Genomic DNA, 22,094 nt, shown 5'->3' on the forward strand with positions numbered 1-22,094 from the left:
GAAGCATGAGTTATTGGTCTAGTAACACATTTATATCGAGGTATTAATATACATAAACAAAAGAGTATTATCTATCCGAATCGGATCTAAAGATTGATGCATTACCTATTGGTCTATTGATATAATATGATAATAATTAATAATGAATGTGATCATTTGGGAGGGTGTCACTAGTCCTCAATAATGAAGGTGTTTTCCTTCTAAGGACAATAATATTGTAAACACCAGAATGTTATAACTGTCACATACTCAATTTGTGTCGACACAGAGAACTGAGGGAGATATATATCCCCCAAGGTGTATTACATATTGGAATTAGACCTAGTGCAGCGCCTTCATCCAATTTAATAGTATGTACACCAAACCATGATACATTTGATGTGGTTGACATAGGAGAATAGAGGACGATCCATACCCTTGATGGTGTATTGCATATTTATAGTGGACTGTATATATCTTGGGAACTTATATTCTCTATAAAAAATGTTCACTATATTCATTATAAGAACACTTTTCAGTGTAATTAGCATGATTATAGGAATATTGTAAACAGTGTACTTGACACATTAATGGTGGCTAGAGCATTCCCTATCTAAATTGGATGCAATAGTAATTGTCTCATCATATCTGGTCTAAATCCAAACAACTCATACAGAATTTATATCTAGTATTTTATTGTTATTAACAGTGCCTATATCCTCCAATACCTTTTCCACTACATAATTATAATGTAAAGTAGATGTGGCAACCAGGTCACTCCTCTCCATGTGCACCGATAATACAGTCTTTTTTCTCTCCTTTTTTTTGTACTTACTATAGCTGTAGTTGGTAGCACCCCCACAGGGAATGGTAATTACCAATAATCTATAGGGGTTCTTTTTGGAACTTATGTTCCAATTTTTAATTTGTTAAATTGTGTGTGTGCAGATACACTATTGCACCCTGTGATATACAGCCAGTCCTTACTGTGCATTGTTTATCTATCAAGTGTACAGCTATACTTAGTACTACTATGTATTGCTAGTTCAGTGCAGTTTTATTGCATGTTATAATTTCTGCATTGTACAATGTGACTATGTGTGTGTGCATATAGCTGCAGTGTGACCTCCATTTCGTGTATCTCACTCAGATTGCTATCCCTATATTCTATAACCTGAGGGGGCTAGGTGCGTCAGGTTTATCATTTAATATAGGTAGTTCACAGGATATACTCAGTGTGTATTTCTCTGACGTCCTAGTGGATGCTGGGAACTCCGTAAGGACCATGGGGAATAGACGGGCTCCGCAGGAGACTGGGCACTCTAAAAGAAAGATTAGGTACTATCTGGTGTGCACTGGCTCCTCCCTCTATGCCCCTCCTCCAGACCTCAGTTAGAATCTGTGCCCGGCCAGAGCTGGGTGCTCCTAGTGGGCTCTCCTGAGCTTGCTAGAAAAGAAAGTATTTGTTAGGTTTTTTATTTTCAGTGAGATCTGCTGGCAACAGACTCACTGCTACGTGGGACTGAGGGGAGAGAAGCAAACCTACCTGCTTGCAGCTAGCTTGTGTTTCTTAGGCTACTGGACACCATTAGCTCCAGAGGGTTCGAACACAGGGCCTGACCTCGATCGTCCGTTCCCGGAGCCGCGCCGCCGTCCCCCTTGCAGAGCCAGAAGACAGAAGAGAACGACGAAATCGGCGGCTGAAGACTCCTGTCTTCATTAAGGTAGCGCACAGCACCGCAGCTGTGCGCCATTGCTCCCACAGCACACCACACACTCCGGTCACTGTAGGGTGCAGGGCGCTGGGGGGGGGGGGGCGCCCTGGCCAGCAATTATTATACCTTTTGGCAATAAAAATACACATATACAGTCTGGCACTGTATATGTGTAAAAACCCCCGCCATTAAGTTACACAGAACGCGGTACAGAAGCCCGCCGCTGAGGGGGCGGGGCCTTCTTCCTCAGCACACCAGCGCCATTTTCCCTTCACAGCTCCGCTGGAAGCAGCTCCCCAGGCTCTCCCCTGCAGTATCCTGATACAAGAAGGGTAAAAAAGAGAGGGGGGGCACATAAATTTAGGCGCAAATAAGATAATTAAGCAGCTACTGGGAAAAATCACTTATTATAGTATAAATCCCTGTGTTATATAGCGCTGTGGTGTGTGCTGGCATACTCTCTTTCTGTCTCCCCAAAGGACTTTGTGGGGTCCTGTCCTCAGTCAGAGCATTCCCTGTGTGTGTGCGGTGTGTCGGTACGGCTGTGTCGATATGTTTGATGAGGGTTACGTGGAGGCGGAGCAAGGGCATATAAGTGTGGTGTCACCCCCGACGGGGCCGACACCTGATTGGATGGATATGTGGAAGGTCTTAACCGACAGTGTCAACTCCTTACATGAAAGGTTCGATGACGCAGCAGCCTTGGGACAGCCGGGGTCTCAGCCCGCGCCTGCCCAGGCGACTCTGAAGCCGTCAGGGGGTCATAAACGCCCGCTAGCTCAGATGGTGGACACAGATGTCGACACGGAGTCTGACTCCAGTGTAGATGAGGATGAGACAAATGTACAGTCTACAAAGGCCATCCGATGCATGATTACTGCAATGAAAGATGTATTGCACATTTCTGACGTTAACCCGGTTACTACCAAGAGGGGTATTATGTTTGGGGAGAAAAAGCAGCCAGTGACTTTTCCCCCATCTGGTGAATTAAATGAATTGTGTGAAGAAGCGTGGAGTTCCCCTGATAAGAAACTAGTGATTTCTAAGAGGTTACTGATGGCGTACCCTTTCCCGTCAACGGATAGGTTACGTTGGGAAACATCCCCTAGGGTGGACAAGGCGCTCACACGCTTATCTAAAAGGGTGGCACTGCCGTCTCAGGATACGGCCGCCCTAAAGGAGCCTGCGGATAGAAAGCAGGAAGCTATCCTGAAGTCTGTGTATACACACTCTGGTACTCTGCTGAGACCTGCTATTGCTTCAGCCTGGATGTGTAGTGCTGCAGCAGCATGGACTGATACCCTGTCAGACAACATTGATTCCCTCGACAGGGATACTATTTTGCTAACCCTAGAACATATAAAAGACGGACTCCTCTCCGGCATCGCAGCAAGTATTTGACCGCTCTATGTAGCGGATTCAGCTCCCCAGACACATAACCTCCCTGTGTATCCATCACTGGAACATAGGAAAGTTTCACACTTTATAAAAGGCATCATACAGGTCCGTTTCCCCTGCAAACACTGTGCAGGGTACAACACCTGTTTATTGGTTTCCATGGTAACAGCTCATACACAAGACAGTTACCAAGTGCAGGGAAATGATTTTTCAATTCTAAACCTTGGTAGATAGATTTGTTTCCCCAGCAATTACTGTGCAGGGTTTAACACCTGTATCTTGGTCTCCATGGTAACGGCTGACACACAGAGCATTTACCAAGTGTAGAGAAACCACTAATCAACTACCAATTATATTCCCTGTATACACAACTAATTAACCAATTTTCATTTACATTTGTGTCACCTACTTTACACAGGGAAGTATTTATTAGCCTCTTATTAAATCTTAATCAGTGTGGCAACTATTTGATTTTCTGCATTCCTACAGCAGGAGAGCTGTGATTACTTATTACACCTATAATTGCTTTGTGTTTGCTGGATTATTGATTACTTGCTTTATATAAATATATGGGTCAGCACACATTTTTCATTAATATTTATTTACAATCAGTGTAACACCAAGGCGGCTTTTAGCAATCAATGTACAGTCGCCCTTGCAATTTATTGTATTTTCGCGAATTCTAATCAGTCATTGCACTGAATTCTATGTGATCAGCCGTTGCATTATTCTATGTGAAATTATAGAACCTTTTGATAGCTGCTTTTGCAGCTCTTGCACTGTAATCCATATGAATTTTCATTAGGCATCATAATAATTTTCTATGCATAATTATAAGTTGCGGTTATGAATTAGCCTCTTCTTTGCTTTATACTCACTAAGTGATTATTACTGTACCTGTCAGCAACTATTGGATAATCCTTTATGGTTAACCGTCCAGGCAATTCGTGTGTGGGAAATTTCTGGTCCACATGCTTTGTATTATACAGCGCAGGTGTATTACTGTCACCTCTTTTGGCCTCAATATCGGCCACTGCCCATGCTGATAGGTATTTTCTTGACTTTCTACAGTCATACCATGCTGGACATGCCCGATCTCGCCTGATCTTGGAAGCCAAGCAGCATTGGGCCTGGTCAGTACCAGAAAGGGTGACCCTCTGGGAATACCGGGTACTGTAGTATTAAGGAATATACCCTCCGCTGATCAGCAGATTTCATCACAATTAATTTTGTCATTCATTTACCCCAGCTGACCCTCTTTACAGGAGTCCTGATCCATACAAGCCGGCTTCCTGCTATCTCTTTTATGACTATACAAGTGTATTTATTATCATAATTACATAGAGATAACAGGAACATTATATTTTCGCTTCTGACAAACGTCTAACATTAATACTCGCTTACAAATCAGTGGGTTTACAGTTATCTTCCTGTCACCCTCTTTATTTAAGTGAGTCACACTTTACTTCATCGTCACTACAATTTTGTTTAATACTTGTTTTAATTTATACTGCTGATACACAGCTATAATTTTACCATTTTTTCGTCTGTGAATACCATTAAAAGTTAAGTTTTATCAAATTCTACATACAAACTACAATCTCCTATCTATTCTTCCAATTTTCTATCAATCTATAGAAATTAAGTGTGCCCCTGAGAGACATAATAGTCCTCTTCTTTTTTGCTTCTTTGCAAAACAATCCCTTACCAGTTTGCTTTTGAACTAATGTCTGGGAGCACCACCAACCTTGATCTACTTCAAAAGCCTTATTAGGCGAAGTCAGTAGCTTTATGTGGGTCTCAGTATATTTGCCTTATATGTCATATATGTTATATAACAATTGAATGACAATTAGTGTACAATCAGGACCAGTGCAGATTCCAAAAAAAAACCCCCACCCAATATGGACTGATACCCTGTCAGACAACATTGATTCCCTCGACAGGGATACTATTTTGCTAACCCTAGAACATATAAAAGACGTCGTCTTATATATGCGGGATGCCCAGAGGGACATTTGCCTGCTGGCATCTAGAATTAATGCAATGTCCATTTCTGCTAGGAGAGTATTATGGACTCGGCAGTGGACAGGTGATGCTGATTCTAAAAAACACATGGAGGTTTTGCCTTATAAGGGTGAGGAATTGTTTGGGGACGGTCTCTCGGACCTCGTATCCACAGCAACAGCTGGGAAGTCGACTTTTTTACCTCAGGTTCCCTCACAGCCTAAGAAAGCACCGTATTATCAAACGCAGTCCTTTCGGCTTCAGAAAAGTAAGCGGGTCAGAGGCGCATCCTTTCTGGCCAGAGGCAAGGGTAAAGGAAAGAAGCTGCACCAGGCAGCCAGTTCCCAGGAACAAAAATCCTCCCCTCTTCCACTAAGTCCACCGCATGACGTTGGGTCTCCACAGGTGGAGCCAGGTGCGGTGGGGGCGCGTCTCCGAAACTTCAGCAACCAGTGGGTTCGCTCACAGGTGGATCTCTGGGCTGTACAAATTGTATCTCAGGGATACAAGCTGGAGTTCGAGGCGACTCCCGCTCGCCGTTACCTCAAATCAGCCTTGCCAGCTGCTCCCAGGGAAAGGGAGGTAGTACTGGCGGCAATTCACAAGCTGTACCTCCAGCAGGTGATCATCAAAGTCCCCCTCCTTCAACAGGGAAGGGGTTACTATTCCACAATGTTTGTGGTACCGAAACCGGACGGTTCGGTGAGACCCATTCTGAATTTAAAATCCTTGAACACTTATATAAAGAAGTTCAAGTTCAAAATGGAATCGCTCAGGGCGGTTATTGCAAGCCTGGAAGAGGGGGATTTTATGGTGTCGCTGGACATCAAGGATGCTTACTTGCATGTCCCCATTTACCCACCTCACCAGGACTGTCATTACCAATTCCAGACGTTGCCGTTTGGTCTCTCCACGGCACCGAGAATATTTACCAAGGTAATGGCCGAAATGATGATACTCCTTCGGAAGAAGGGAGTTATAATTATCCCGTACTTGGACGATCTCCTCATAAAGGCGAGGTCCAGAGAGCAGTTGTTGGTCAGCGTAGCACTCTCTCAGGAAGTGTTGCAACAGCACGGCTGGATTCTGAATATCCCAAAGTCGCAGCTGATTCCTGCGACGCGTCTGCTTTTCCTGGGCATGATTCTGGACACAGAACAGAAGAATGTGTTTCTCCCGGTGGAGAAGGCCCAGGAATTGTCATCTCTGGTCAGGGACCTCCTGAAACCAAAACAGGTGTCGGTGCATCACTGCACGCGAGTCCTGGGAAAGATGGTGGCTTCTTACGAAGCAATTCCCTTCGGCAGGTTCCATGGAATGATCTTTCAGTGGGATCTGTTGGACAAATGGTCCGGATCGCATCTTCAGATGCGTCGGTTGATCACCCTGTCCCCGAGGGCCAGGGTGTCTCTGCTGTGGTGGCTGCAGAGTGCTCATCTTCTCGAGGGCCGTAGGTTCGGCATACAGGACTGGGTCCTGGTGACCACGGATGCAAGCCTCCGAGGATGGGGGGCAGTTACTTAGGGAAGAAACTTCCAAGGACAGTGGTCAAGTCTAGAGACTTCACTACACATAAATATACTGGAACTAAAGGCCATTTACAACGCCCTGAGTCAAGCAGAGCCCCTGCTTCAAAACCAACCAGTACTGATTCAGTCAGACAACATCACGGCGGTCGCCCACGTAAACCGCCAGGGCGGCACAAGAAGCAGGATGGCAATGGCAGAAGCCACAAGGATTCTTCGATGGGCGGAGAATCACGTGCTAGCACTGTCAGCAGTGTTCATTCCGGGAGTGGACAACTGGGAAGCAGACTTCCTCAGCAGGCACGACCTCCACCCGGGAGAGTGGGGACTTCATCAAGAAGTCTTCACACAGATTACAAATCGGTGGGAAAGGCCACAGGTGGACATGATGGCGTCCCGCCTCAACAAAAAGCTAAAAAGATATTGCGCCAGGTTAAGGGACCCTCAGGCGATAGCGGTGGACGCACTAGTGACACCGTGGGTGTACCAGTCGGTTTATGTGTTTCCTCCTCTTCCTCTCATACCCAAGGTACTGAGGATAGTAAGAAAGAGAGGAGTAAGAACTATACTCATCGTTCCGGATTGGCCAAGAAGAACTTGGTACCCAGAACTGCAAGAAATGATCTCAGAGGACCCATGGCCTCTGCCTCTCAGACAGGACCTGTTGCAACAGGGGCCCAGTATGTTCCAAGACTTACCGCGGCTGCGTTTGACGGCATGGCGGTTGAACGCCGGATCCTAACGGAAAAGGGCATTCCGCTGATAAAAGCTAGGAAGGATGTGACAGCCAAGCATTATCACCGTATATGGCGAAAATATGTTGCTTGGTGTGAGGCCAGGAAGGCCCCAACAGAGGAATTCCAGCTGGGTCGATTCCTGCACTTCCTACAGTCAGGTGTGACTGTGGGCCTAAAATTAGGATCCATAAAGGTCCAGATTTCGGCCCTATCCATTTTCTTCCAAAAAGAACTGGCTTCACTGCCTGAGGTTCAGACGTTTGTAAAGGGAGTGCTGCATATTCAGCCTCCTTTTGTGCCACCAGTGGCACCTTGGGACCTTAACGTTGTGTTGGATTTCCTGAAATGCCATTGGTTTGAGCCACTTAAGACCGTGGAGCTAAAATATCTCACGTGGAAAGTGGTCATGCTATTGGCCTTAGCTTCGGCTAGGCGGGTGTCAGAATTGGCGGCTTTGTCATGTAAAAGCCCCTATCTGATCTTCCATATGGACAGGGCAGAATTGAGGACTCGTCCCCAATTTCTCCCTAAGGTGGTGTCATCGTTTCATTTGAACCAACCTATTGTGGTGCCTGCGGCTACTAGGGACTTGGAGGATTCCAAGTTGCTGGACATAGTCCGGGCTTTGAAAATTTATGTTTCCAGGACGGCTGGAGTCAGGAAAACTGACTCGCTATTTATCCTGCATGCACCCAACAAGCTGGGTGCTCCTGCTTCAAAGCAAACTATTGCTCGCTGGATCTGTAGCACGATTCAGCTGGCACATTCTGCGGCTGGACTGCCGCATCCTAAATCAGTAAAAGCCCATTCCACAAGGAAGGTGGGCTCTTCTTGGGCGGCTGCCCGAGGGGTCTCGGCTTTACAGCTTTGCCGAGCTGCTACTTGGTCGGGTTCAAACACATTTGCTAAGTTCTACAAGTTTGATACCCTGGCTGAGGAGGACCTTGCGTTTGCTCATTCGGTGCTGCAGAGTCATCCGCACTCTCCCGCCCGTTTGGGAGCTTTGGTATAATCCCCATGGTCCTTACGGAGTTCCCAGCATCCACTAGGACGTCAGAGAAAATAAGAATTTACTCACCGGTAATTCTATTTCTCGTAGTCCGTAGTGGATGCTGGGCGCCCGTCCGAAGTGCGGACTCTCTGCAATACATGTATATAGTTATTGCTTAACTAAAGGGTTATTGTTATGAGCCATCCGTTAAATGAGGCTCAGTTGTTGTTCATACTGTTAACTAGGTATGGTTATCACAAGTTGTACAGTGTGATTGGTGTGGCTGGTATGAGTCTTACCCTGGATTCCAAATCCTTTCCTTGTTGTGTCAGCTCTTCCGGGCACAGTTTCCCTAACTGAGGTCTGGAGGAGGGGCATAGAGGGAGGAGCCAGTGCACACCAGATAGTACCTAATCTTTCTTTTAGAGTGCCCAGTCTCCTGCGGAGCCCGTCTATTCCCCATGGTCCTTACGGAGTTCCCAGCATCCACTACGGACTACGAGAAATAGAATTACCGGTGAGTAAATTCTTATTTTTTCTCTGTGATGTTTAGTCACCATATACCTCTAGAATTCCCTGTTTGTGCTGAAATACACTGCACAGGTACTTTGCTGCTGATATTGTACTGTGTTGCCTTGCATTGAGCTTTTGATTATGTCTGCTACAAAGGGCAACGGTGCTGGAGCTGATCCCACATTGCGTGGTGTTGACGCTGATGACACATTTGAGGGTAACATAGCAGCTGAGGGTTCAGGATCTGGGGGTTCCTTACCCCCACAGTGGGACTGTAGCAACGGGGGTTCGAATTGACCCACCTTGGGCTACCTTCTCCACGCTATTGAATACGCTGGTAACTAGACTAACGCCCCCTATGGGACCTCCTGTGCTGGTACAACCGCTTATGGTCCCCACGGTTAACTTGCCGTGGGCAGATCAACTGTCCAGTCAGTTAAAGCAATTGAACCAATCACTGACTACTCAGAAGTCTAACCCTCGCCCGCCTAAGACCAAGGGGTCCTCTAAGCGGGCAGTTACTACCTCACAATCCACCAACGTCCCAGACACCTCGTCTGATGAGGATGGTGTTTATACTGATCCTGATGCTTCTGATGGGGAAGCTGTTTCACAGGTAGATGTTCCTGACTTGTTGGAGGCTATCAGGCTCATTCTTCAAGTTGATGATGACCCGGAGCCTGATGCTGCCCCTAAGAAACCGGACAGGTTTAAACGTTTAGTTGATATACGTCAGGAGTCCTGGGGAAATCCAGAAAATAAATTCACGCCTCACAAGAAGATGCTGGCTTGCTACCCCCTCGCTGCGGAGCTAAGTAAAAATTGGGAAACACCCCCGCCAGTGGATTCGCAGGTGGCGCGGCTGGTGGTATCCTCAGCTCTGCCTGTAACTACCACCACGTCCCTCAGAGAGCTGACGGATAAGTGTGTGGAGGGTTGTTTAAAGGCAATTTACACCCTAACCGGTGCTGCGCATAGGCCCACCATTGCAGCGACATGGGCTGCAGAAGCTGTGGAAGCGTAGGTTCAGGAGCTGGAAGTGGAGTTGCCTTTCAATGCTTCTGATCATGCTAGATAATGCTTGTCATATATTGTCACAGCGTCTCATTACATTAAGGCTTCTGATGCCAGTATTCTGGCGGCCAAGGCTTCTACTAGGTCCATTTTGGCTCGCCGGATTCTCTGGTTACGGTCCTGGTCTGTGGATATGGACTCTAAGAAAACCCTGGAGGTACTCCCTTTTAAGGGAGACATACTTTTTGGAGAAGATCTCAACAAGATAGTGGCGGACTTAGCTTCTGCTAAAACAGCATGTCTGCCTAGTACTGCTCCTTCGGTGCCAAAGGCTAAGAGTACTCCATTTCGCTCCTTTTGTTCTTCAGGGAAAGCAAAAGAGCAGGTGTACCGAAACAGGTTCGCACTTCCAAACTCAATAAGCCCAAATGGGCCTGGGCTACCCGTCAGCCTTCTTCCAAAACTGACAATCCCGCCGCATGACGGGGCGGGCCTCCCTCTGGGGGATCCCAGGGTGGGGGGCCGACTTCTTTGGTATACCCAGGAATGGTTGAGGACCACTTCCGATGCCTGGGTACGGTAAGTCGTCACTCAAGGTTACGCCGTATCCTTCAAAAATCGCCCCACTCATCGATTTTGCCTGACAGACGTCCCTTCGGATCAGGTGAAGGCAAAAACTCTTCATTTGGTGGTACAGTCCCTCCTGGACACAGGAGTGGTAGTACAGGTGCCTCTGGCTCACCGCTGTTCCTAGTCCCGAAACTGAATGGGTCCTCCCGGCCCATTCTCAACCTCAAGTCCTTGAACAAAATTGTGAGGGTCTCCAAGTTTCGTATGGAAACTCTTCGCTCTATTGTTCTGGCCTTGGAACCTGGGGTTTATGGACATACAGGATGCTTATTCCTATTGCAGTGTCGCATCAACAGTACCTGAGGTTTGCGGTTGGCAACGTCCATTACCAATTTTGGGTGTTATCTTTTGGTTTGACCACGGCTCCACGAGTCTTCGCCAAGGTCATGGCTGTGCTCCGCCGTCAAGGGGTCAGGATCCTACCGTACCTGGATGACTTGTTGATCCTGGCAAATTCTCCAGAAATTCTCCTACGCCATCTGGATCTGTCTATCCCGTTTCTGCAAGCCCACCGGTTGCTCATCAACTCGAAGAAATCTTCCCTGGTCCCTGCTCAGAGCATGGTGCACCTGGGGGCGTTGTTGGACACTCACAACCAGTGGTTGTTCTTGTCTCAGGAGAAAGTCCTGAAGCTTCAGGACAGGATTCAATGCTTCCTATCTCGTCCGCAAGTGTCGATACATTCGGCAATGCAAGTGCTAGGTCTCATGGTGTCGGCTTTTGACATGGTGGAGCATGCTCAATTCCATTCCCGCCCTCTGCAGAAGCTGGTTCTTGCCAAGTGGGACGGCCTGCCTCACCGGATCAGGTCTCAAATGATCTCCTTGTCTCCGGAGGTCCGTCTGTCACTGAGCTGGTGGCTTCAGGACCAACGATTGAGCAGGGGTCGTCCCTTCTGGATCTCCAACTGGGTTCTTCTGACGACAGATGCCAGTCTGAGAGGTTGGGGCGCGGTGTTGGACCAACACTCCCTTCAGGGTCGGTGGACCAAGGAGGAGTCTCTCCTCCTGATAAACATTCTGGAATTGCGGGCGGTGTTCAACTCATTGAACTTGGCCCAGCATTTAATACAAAACAGACCTGTTCAAGTACAGTCGGACAACGCCACCAAGGTGGCGTACATCAATCATCAAGGCGGCACTCGAAGCCGCATGGCAATGAGGGAAGTATCACGGATTCTTCAGTGGGCGGAACGCCATCTGCCAGCCATATCGGCAGTGTTCATTCCAGGGGTCCTAAACTGGGAAGCGGACTTACTCAGTCATCAGGACGTACACGCCGAAGAATGGAGCTTCCATCCAAATGTGTTTCAACTCCTCGTGGACAAGTGGGACCTTCCAGATGTGGACCTGATGGCATCTCGACACAATCACAAGGTTCCGGTCTTCGGAGCAAGGACAAGGGGCCCTCAAGCAGTGTTCATGGACGCACTGGCAATTCCATGTAATTTTCGACTGTCGTACGTGTTCCCTCCAGTGTCACTCCTGCCCAGAGTAATAAGGAAGTTCAAGTAAGAAGGAGGAAATTTACTTCTGATCGCTCCAGTGTGGCCCAGACGGCATTGGTTCTCAGACCTTCAGGGTCTCTCGATAGAGCGTCCCCTTCTACTTTGCAGCGCCCAGATCTCCTTGTTCAGGGCCCATGTGTATATCAGGACTTAGCTCGATTGGCTTTGATGGCGTGGCTCTTAAGCTTCCGTCTTAAGGGCCAAAGGATTTTCTGAGGCGGTCATTCAAACCATGTTGAAGGCCCGGAAACCGGCTTCTGCTCGGATTTACCATAGGGTCTGGAATTCTTACTTTGCTTGGTGCGCATCTAACAATCATGACGCTTACAAGTTTAGTACGGCCAAACTTTTGGCCTGTCTACAACAGGACCTGGACTTGGGCCTTCGTCTGGCCTCCATCAAGGTTCATGTTTCTGCCTTGTCGGTTTGGTTCAAGAGAAAAATTGCAAGTTTACCTGATGTTCATACATTTGCTCAGGGTGTGTTGCGGATTCAACCTTACATCCCGTCGGTGGCTCCTTGGGACTTGTCGGTGGTTCTGGAGGCATTGCAAGGGTCTCCGTTTGAGCCTCTTGAATCGGCAGACCTTAAGTGGTTTTCTCTTAAGGTGTTTTTTCTGCTGGCTATTGCCTCTGCCAGATGGGTGTCGGATTTGGGTGCTTTGTCCTGTAAGTCACCATATCTGAATTTTCACCGTGACCGGGCGGTTCTTAGAACACGTCCCGGGTATCTATCTAAGGTGGTGTCTTCTTTCCACCTTAATCAGGAGATTGTGGTTCCGGTCTTTGCCTCTCCTGAATTATCTTCCAAAGAGCGGTCTTTGGATGTGGTACGGGCTCTCCGTATCTATGTGAAGAGGACAGCTCCTATCACAGGGGTGGGCAATTATTTCAGCTGGGGGGCCGCTTAACACTTCCAGTGAATAGTCGAGGGCCACACACAAAATATCTTGTAAATCGGGTCTGAACTGCACCGCAATGTGTAGACGCGTCGGTCCGCAGCGACGGGATTGTACGAACAAAGCGATCGCACGGGCGATCGCAAGGTGATTGAGAGGAAGAGGACGTTTGTGGGTGGCAATTGACCATTTTAGAGGAGTGTCCGTAAAAACGCAGGCGGGACCTGGCGTTTGAAGGGAAGGTTTCTGACGTCCGCTCCGGTCTCGATCATCGCACTGGAAGAGTAAGTCCTGGGTTGTGCGGAGACTGCACAAACTTTTGTTTGTGCAGCTCTCTGTAGATGCGATCACACCCCTGCACAGCGATTACCCCCTCCCCCGCAGCAGTGCAAAAATCGCCTGCTAGCGATCAGGTCTGAATTAGGCCCATAGTTATATATATATATATATATATATATATATATACACACTATATTTTTATTGTTATATACGTAACACTATAAAAACATACACCACAATATACATTAAATACGTAATTTTTTACGGGCAAAATACAAAATGTCTAAAAAAAAAAGTAATCCAGTAATAAAATAAAAATAAAAAAAACAAAACAGTGCTGAAAACAAACAGCATTCTGTGTAATGCAGGTATTCACAGCTCCTGTCTCTCCCTGGGCACAGTTACTAGCTCCCCCCTCCCCCCACCCCCATCCTCCCCTGGACCCATATAGCGGTCTCTACCCCCCTCCCCGCTGGACCTATATAGCAGTCTCTATCCTCCCCTAAACCCATATAGCAGTCCCTCCCCTCCTAACCAATCCTCCCCTCCCCTGAACCTATATAGCAGCTTTTAAAGTTAAGCATAGATCCCTTTACCTTTTTTCGCAGTGGCAGATCCGCTGCCCGCTGCCTGATCCCCGCTGCCCGCTGTGCCGCACGGAGTCGCTGCTGCTGCCCGCTCCTGCCGTGGCCCCACCCCCCGTGCCGCCCAGCACCTGACCTCACAGTGGAAATCCCGGTCAGCAGACCCAGTGACGTGACCGGGATTTCCTCTGCGGCGCCGCTTCTGGGAGCTAGGTAGCGCAAGGACGAGCGGCTCAGCCAGTCGGGCCGCTTGTCATTGCACACTGGTGTGGGACAGCGGGGCCGGACAGGATCGGTTCGCGGTCCGCATCCGGCCCGCGGGCCGCGCGTTGCCCATCCCTATCCTATCAGAAAGTCTGATTCTCTTTTTGTACTGTCTGGTTTTCACAAACGTGGCTGGCCTGCTCACAAGCAGAACTTGGCCAGATGGTTTAGAATGGTGATTGCACATGCTTATTTACAGGCTGGTCGCCCAACTCCTGCTACTATAAAGGCCCATTATACTCGGTCTGTTGGACCTTCTTGGGCGGCCCGCCGTGGTGCAACCCTTGAACAATTGTGCAAGGTGGCTACGTGGTCCTCAGTGAACACGTTTATAAGGTTCTATGCCTTCAATACATCCGCCTCCCAGGATGCTTCCTTTGGACGCCGGGTTCTTGTACCCGCTACAGTGCGTCCCCTCCCATAAGGAACTGCTTTAGGACATCCCCAATGTCATTCCCTGTGGAGCCCAGTGTACCCCGCAACAGAAAACGAGATTTATGGTAAGAACTTACCGTTGTTAAATCTCTTTCTGCGAGGTACACTGGGCTCCACAGGGCGCCCACCCTGACGCACTTAGCTTCTTTGGGGTGGTATGGCATTAGCCGCTGACACTTTCTCCTGTCGTGAGAATGTGGTGTTTGTGGCTACTAACAGTTGTCGTCTCTTTTGCCTGCTACTGCATTGGACTGGTTAACAAAAACTGAGCTCCTGTGCATGGAGGCGGGGTTATAGAGGAGGCGGCGCTATGCATTCTGGGAACAGTCAAAGCTTTGAGCCTGTTGGTTCCTCGGATCAAGATCCTACTCTACACCCCAATATCATTCCCTGTGGAGCCCAGTGTACCTCACAGAAAGAGATTTAACAACGGTAAGTTCTTACCATAAATCTCGTTTTATATTATAAGACTTTATTCATTTGTTATTTTACTGTTTTGTTGATTATTTAGTGTGAAGATCTGACTGATAATAAGGTAGAAGATATAGGGGAAGAAAAAGAGATGTATGTGAGGGATGATCAGCAGTGTAAGGAGGAGGAAATCCCTACAGATATCAGCACAGGTGAGTAATAATCACTTATTACAGAGAGGAGTCATATATTCTCCTTGTTCTGTCACTACAGCAGTCTCTTATTCTACACCCTTCTCTGTCAGTACTGACTAATGAGGGAAATGTATCACTCAGTGATATAGTGATATATTATTACACAATATAGGCCCTCATTCCGAGTTGTTCGCTCTGTATTTTTCATCGCATCGCAGTGAAAATCCGCTTAGTACGCATGCGCAAAGTTCGCACTGCGACTGCGCCAAGTAACTTTACTATGAAGAAAGTATTTTTACTCACGGCTTTTTCTTCGCTCCGGCGATCGTAATGTGATTGACAGGAAATGGGTGTTACTGGGCGGAAACACGGCGTTTCAGGGGCGTGTGGCTGAAAACGCTACCGTTTCCGGAAAAAACGCAGGAGTGGCCGGAGAAACGGTGGGAGTGCCTGGGCGAACGCTGGGTGTGTTTGTGACGTCAACCAGGAACGACAAGCACTGAACTGATCGCACAGGCAGAGTAAGTCTGAAGCTACTCTGAAACTGCTAAGTAGTTAGTAATCGCAATATTGCGCATACATCGGTCGCAATTTTAAGAAGCTAAGATTCACTCCCAGTAGGCGGCGGCTTAGCGTGTGTAACTCTGCTAAATTCGCCTTGCGACCGATCAACTCGGAATGAGGGCCATAGTGCAGAATAATAACTGAGTATTCTTAACACAACACCATTGATTCTGTACTCGGCACAAATACTCTGTTATCGGCTCTTAGTTTGCAGCTGCACGTGTCTCTGTTACCACTTTGATATTATATGTTATTATAATAATACACCTAGGTAGGTATAGCAGAAAGCAGAGGTAAGCAATGTTTTTACTTTAATGTTCAGCATTCTAAGTCCACCCCTGTTTCAACATATACAAACATTGGAGATACACAATTTCCCCTTCAAGAGCAGAACGTAGCTATTCAGGACATGTCTCCTAACTGTCCATGCAGTTGGACCAAATGCCAGGCTAGATTACTTGCTGGCAGTTGGTTACCAGAGACCTGATGTACAATTTGTGTGACTGTTACCCAGATCTCAGTTGATTGCGTGACTTGGATGATGAAGCAGATCTCAGACACAGTCAGTAGTTGAATCCTTAATAGCACAGCTGATATGGCTGTACTGCATGTTCTAAGGGGGTGAGTTTACACGTCTCCTGTCTTTTTCATATTAGAGGATTGGTCATTGGATCAGTGAGTTGGGTAACATTACAGGCATGGACCCCTGGGGCCTCTTCCTGTTGTTTCTTTCCAAGTTCATTCATAGACCTGTCACTAGGAGTCATGCCCTTTGCATGGGTTGCCACATGCCTCTGCTATAGCGCTGGTCTTTTTACTGGAAGAGCCATCTGGCTCACCTTCATATGGTTCTTGTTGTCTGTAGGTAGCTGACCTTTTGATAAAACCCCACAGCTTCTCCTGACTCAAGTGACAGCTCTGATACCTTGGCATCAGGTTTCCCACTGCAGGGCATCTTTGGATATTTGTGTGTTCAGAGAGATGCTCCTCATTCTGCTATGAGCTTTATCCCTAATATTGGGAAGACTCTGTTGTTTACCTGTTGGGTGACATCACAGCCGGTGTATTCATGGACCAAAATTGGTTAATGCTTGCACTTTGTGTTATTTGGTATCCCGATTCTTCCATTGCCGCAGTTTTATTCTGAGGGGAGGACGTCGGTAATGTTGATTTCTGGTCTGCCATGCCATTCTAACTGACACTAGTCTTCCTTCTGGACATCTTCATCCAGCTTGTGGACAGGTGGTATACGCTGAAGTTTTGTTACACCACAAGGTAGTCCTGCATGGCGCAGTACCAGGTATCTGGCGGATGCCATGGAAGTTCTATGGCATAACCAACTATTGTCTCTTCTTCCTCCAATTTCCTAGCTTCCTCCAGTATGCAGGAAGGCCAAGGAAAGTGGGGGGTTCTCGTGGCACTGAATGGGCAAGACCATCTTTGTACAGTTTGGCAATTAAAACGTTTTTGGCTCGGTGTTTTGCCCAGATATTTGATCCCGATGGACTCTTTGAGTCCGTAATTTAAACCTTGGTCAAGTAAAGGGTTTTCTAAATATTGTCAAAAGACTTTGGAAAACTAACTGGGTTAGTGTGAGAATAAAAGGTTCACATTACGTCTCTTGTATTTCTTGTGACAGTATCTGGGCAATGGCCTACCATTGGCTTCTCTTCTCTCCACTGCATTATCCCGCATTCCTCAAATTTCACAGGGTTCTCTACTTGCACTGTGCTTCCCTGGTTGTCCCTTGGATTCATCCTACCTTTGGTTTTGACATCATTGCAGATACTGCCATTCCTGTCACCTGACTCTTTAAGGATAAGTTCATCACCTTTAAAGGGGTCTCCTTTGTGTTTTTTTGCTTCTGCCTTGCAGATGTATATATTGGCTGGTCTAGCTTTATGGTCTCCAACTCTGATTAGTCATGGTGACAGTGCTTCCTACATTTTGGGCCTTCAGGTTGTTTCTATATTCTGTATTACCTAGGATGTTTTGCCTGCACGGGAAGTATCTCTCTCTCTCTCTCTCTTTAATTTTCTCCTTTATATGGTATGGATCTCTGTGGATAGCTTATCTCCTTTACAGAAGATGGATAGCATTCTATTTTTTTTACGGCAGGGTCCACAGGATAACAATGGGATATGATGGAGCGTCAGTGGATTGGCACCAATCGATCAAAGCTTTCTGGCCTCCCAGGATGCAACGGGCCCGTCCATATATCCCTGCCCATTGGCTCAGGCAAATCAATTTTTCTCTTTCATCCATCTGGGGTACGCTGCGCAGTTACTTGTGGGTTAGATGTGTGTGGTAATGGAGTTTGGCACAGAACTATCAAAAACCTGACTCCTCCCCCCTCTAACCCCTCCCATCTCCTTCCTGCTTAGCTAGCAACTCCGTTTTAGTTTTGTGCCTGTGGAGTACAGACACAGGTTTTTTTTCTCTGAAGATTTTAGTTAGGTTTTTTTATTATTTTATGAGCCTTGGAGTGCCAAGTCCCTGTATACAGGTGACAGGTACTGCTAGAGTGGGGTTAGTTAGGGAGAAGTTTTTCCCACTCTACTCTGCCGCTGGAGGGCCACCACACTTCGGTCACTGGGGCTTTCTTCCTATCTCTAAGAATCGGAGGTCGGCAGTGCGGAGGTACAGGATAGTCCCAATCTGTCTCTGACAAGTATTGGACTATCCTTCCTATTTCGATATTTCTATATTTCTATGCTCCTATACTGTGCATTCCCCCCCCCCCGACCTCTCCCCGGAGGTAAGCGGTGGCGCTACTAGGGCTTTCCTTATCCCTGCTACTGTTTTGCTGTGTAGGTAGGCGGACCGGGAGAGTAGTGAGTCACTCCCCGGGGGCCACCATACACTTTAGCCGCCGCCCGCTGATCCGCTGTGTGTAGCGGTGCGGGAGCCGTGGACATCCAGCTGCAGCGCGTCTACTGTGGGCAGGCCTGGCGGTTACTTAATACAAGAAGGGAGATTTCCCGCCCGCGTGCGCGCTCCCGTCCAGTCTCTAGAGTGCTCCGGGCACCATCTTCTCCAAAGGCAGTACGGGGGACGCTGTGCAGCACACGCAGCTCAGAGCAAGCACTCTCACTTTGTTTGGAACAATAACTACAGTACTACTCACCCTGTTTACTCAGTGGGGGTCGCCTAACAGCAAGTATATTTTGGGGGCATGGTGTTATTTTATAGTTCTAGTGAGATATAACAGACATATTTTTCATGTAACTCTCATTGTGGGTTCACTGCTAGATCACTATTCCACTGGGTTTATAGTTTGTTTGTAGTGCACTTGACTATTTCATATTTAAAAAAAAAAAAAAAAATGAGAGAAAATATGACCAATAAGCCAGACAAATCTACAAAGGGGAAGACAGCCTCGGTGGTTTCTTTTTCCTGCTCACAGTGTGGGTCAAAGCTAGCTAAGGGTAGCGCGGACTCGGGTACCCTCTGTACTTCGTGCTCTGGTGCATCTGTGGCGGACCAGCAGGGAGGTTCCACAGATCAGTCTATGCCTCCATGGGCCAAGAACATGGTGTATTCCATTTCAGAATTACGTCAGCCCAGATCGGGTGCTGACTATAGCCAAACTACAGTGGAGCCTCTGTAGGCTCAGAATATGGGCAGGTGTATTGCTGATTTAACTCAATCTTTAAACAAATTTGTAAACTCTGCCAGCAGTTCTGCTACAAAACGGCCACAGCCGTTGCCCGCTATAACTTTTCCAGGGGAGGAGTTGGAGACATCCCCATTGGAGAAGGGGGAAGTAGACCCAGAGTGGGACGAGGTTTCGGCTTGGGAAGATGAGGAGCTATCTACTAGCTCAGGTGTTAGATTGCTTATAGAAGCAATCCATCAGACTCTTAATATTCAGGATACGGCGGTGGCAGAGACTTCCTCTGCCTTCTTCTAAAGATAGAAAAGACAAGTTACTGTCTTTCCTTCTTACTCACACTTTGCGGATATTTTAAAGGTTTAAGCCGGATTCTCGTTTCCAAGCCCGTAAGAAATTGAAATTTCTATATCCTTTTACAGAGGAGGATACAAAATTTCTCTTTCATCCACTAGGGGACACTGGAGCATCCTTAGACATTAGGGGTGTGAAGCTTGCAACCGGAGGTGTGGCACAATCTAAAATTAGCATTGTCTGCACAGCCGGTTCCTCCCCCTTCACATCCCTCCTCCCTCAGTTTGGAAAATTGTGCCTAGGAGGTACAAGCACAGAAGGGACCTCCTGCTCCATGCAGATTAAATTATTTATTTTTATTTTTTCTCTCTTCACTATACTGGCCCAATCCCTCCTAACTAAAGGGAGGGTGCAGGTTTTTAAAAGAAAAGATGGTAAATGGCCGATCCCACCTAAATGAAAGGGGGTGCAGGCTTTACCAGACGAAAAGGCTGCGTCCCCCTAATAAAAGGACAAAGTTCAGGATTGGAGACAATGATTCCGGCTAAAGGGGTCTGCATCTCTATTAAGGCGCCAACTGTGAGTACTAACGGACACCTGATAACACAGGCAGAGTGGAAGGTCTGGGCAACAGTCTGCAGTCATAGCTGAGAGGGCAGGTGCGTGCCGGCAGCACCGAGTATAAATGACATGAGGCGGGGAAGCAGTACCGTATAACAAAAGAACGTCCAAAGAATCCGGTGAGATAACTCCTTTTTTGTGACCGCTGTTACCTGTGCATACTCAAGAGAACGCTGTGTACCAGAAAGCTTATAAGTGTCTATAGAGACTGTTTATAAATAAAATGGACTTTGTTTTTATGAATTGGGAATACAGTGTGATACATTAATTGGAAGAAACTGAGTTTTAGACAGCTTCAGTAAAAGAGACAGCGCTGAGAGTCTTTAAAGGATATCTGTTTGTGTTTGGTTGTATTTTAGCTGATGGGCTGATCAGCTTTTTCCAATAAGAGACACAGCTGCAGTCTCAAGTAAGAGCGCTTTTGGATGAGTTTCCTTTTATCCTTGTATTCTTGTGAGTACTAATTGTTTTAAAATGGTCACTTAGCTCCCCACAGCGGCAAGGCAATCAGGAGAGGCGCCGCTATGGGACTGAGTGAAAGCGGTCCCGTAGCGTGCGTCACCAAGGAGACAGAAGTGCCGCTACGGGACTTGGTGAGAGGGGCCCCGTAGCGTGCAACGCCAGAGGAGAGAGCCGCATAGGGGAGACACGGAGTAGCACCGCTACGGGACTTAGTGAGAAGAGGTCCCGTAGCTCGCGCGCGCCATAGACGCTGCAGTTTTCCGCGCGGCTGAGGAGATCCTTCAGTCGCGTGAGGGGAAATGGGACAGTGTGGCTCAGCACACTAATCCCCTAAACACAACCGTAAAGGCCCGGGTTTAAGTACCACTACAGAAAGGAGGCCGCTCAGCACACATCAGCGCGCCTCCCCATATTGTTTAAATTATAGGCTTTGAGCAGAAAAGCGCTGGCCAGTACAGATAGCTTTAAGAAAAAATTATGAAGTGAAATTTTTCAGTGTCGGCCATTTTAATTATCCCTGCCTGGCGCCATCTACGGGGAAGGGTAAGCCCTCCCCCTCGTATAGATATCAAGAGGACGTTTCATGTGTAGCAATAGCTCCCTCTACTGGTGACAGCATATATTCAGAAATGTGGATGGTGTAATGGTTAGCATTACTGTCTCACAACACTGAGGTCATGGGTTCAATTCTTACCATGGCCCTAACTGTGTGGAGTTTGTATATTTTCCCCGTATTTGCATGGGTTTCCTCCGGGTACTCCGGTTTCCTCCCACAATCCAAAAATATAAAAGATCCTGAACAAAATAATTCTACCATACTATTTATATTTTCAAAGGACTTCCATTATAAAGATCCTGAAGAAAATACAAGGAAGCAAGCAGATACCAACTCTACCATCGTAGCTGAGGTGTGGAGGTGTGGGGGTTGCATGTCGGCTGGTGTTTTAATTTATTTTTTTATTTTTTATTTATTTATATATATTTATATATTTATTTTTTTATTTTTTTTTGTCCTGTTCTGGTTCTATATAAAGGAGGGAACAGTAATTCCAGCCAGATCCGATAACTTTGCTTACGTCATCTATCACAGCCTTTCTCTTCCTAATTTAAAGGGTGAAAGCGCCGTGAAATACCCTGGTAGGGGGTTTAAATGACAGGTATAAAGCAAAGACGTGTTATGTTTGTACGTAATGTACCAAGAAGAGCACGCGGATGACAGCTCCGGGGTGTGCTATACCGGCTTAGACAAGGACGCTCCACCTGGGAGCAGTGCTCTGTCTAGGTCAAGGATAACCTTGTAGATAGAATCTCCAATGAGATGGCGGAATCCCACACGCATCAATCAGTGCTGCGGGATTCTCAAAGACGATGGAAAAATTTCTCATCAGGTTAACGCCTTCCGCACAAGCAGTAACAATGTGCAGGGCGGTTAAAAGGCCTCTTCCTCTTGTACCAGAA

The 22,094-nt window shown here is 47.2% G+C and overlaps 1 protein-coding gene and 1 pseudogene across 4 annotated transcripts in view; both read left to right on the forward strand.

Moving 5' to 3' along the window:
• Positions 1–22,094, forward strand: part of LOC135057056 (gastrula zinc finger protein XlCGF26.1-like) — a 103,687-nt gene that overhangs the window by 26,378 nt on the left and 55,215 nt on the right. For all 4 annotated transcript variants that reach the window (XM_063962943.1, XM_063962942.1, XM_063962945.1 and 1 more), the window contains exon 6: positions 14,989–15,100. In XM_063962943.1, coding sequence (XP_063819013.1) covers positions 14,989–15,100 — 112 coding nt within the window. The remainder of the gene's footprint in view (positions 1–14,988; positions 15,101–22,094) is intronic.
• Positions 4,156–4,274, forward strand: LOC134892173 (5S ribosomal RNA; annotated as a pseudogene).

Source organism: Pseudophryne corroboree, chromosome 3 (assembly GCF_028390025.1).
Source record: "Pseudophryne corroboree isolate aPseCor3 chromosome 3, aPseCor3.hap2, whole genome shotgun sequence".
In the NCBI taxonomy this organism is placed as follows: Eukaryota; Metazoa; Chordata; class Amphibia; order Anura; family Myobatrachidae; genus Pseudophryne; species Pseudophryne corroboree.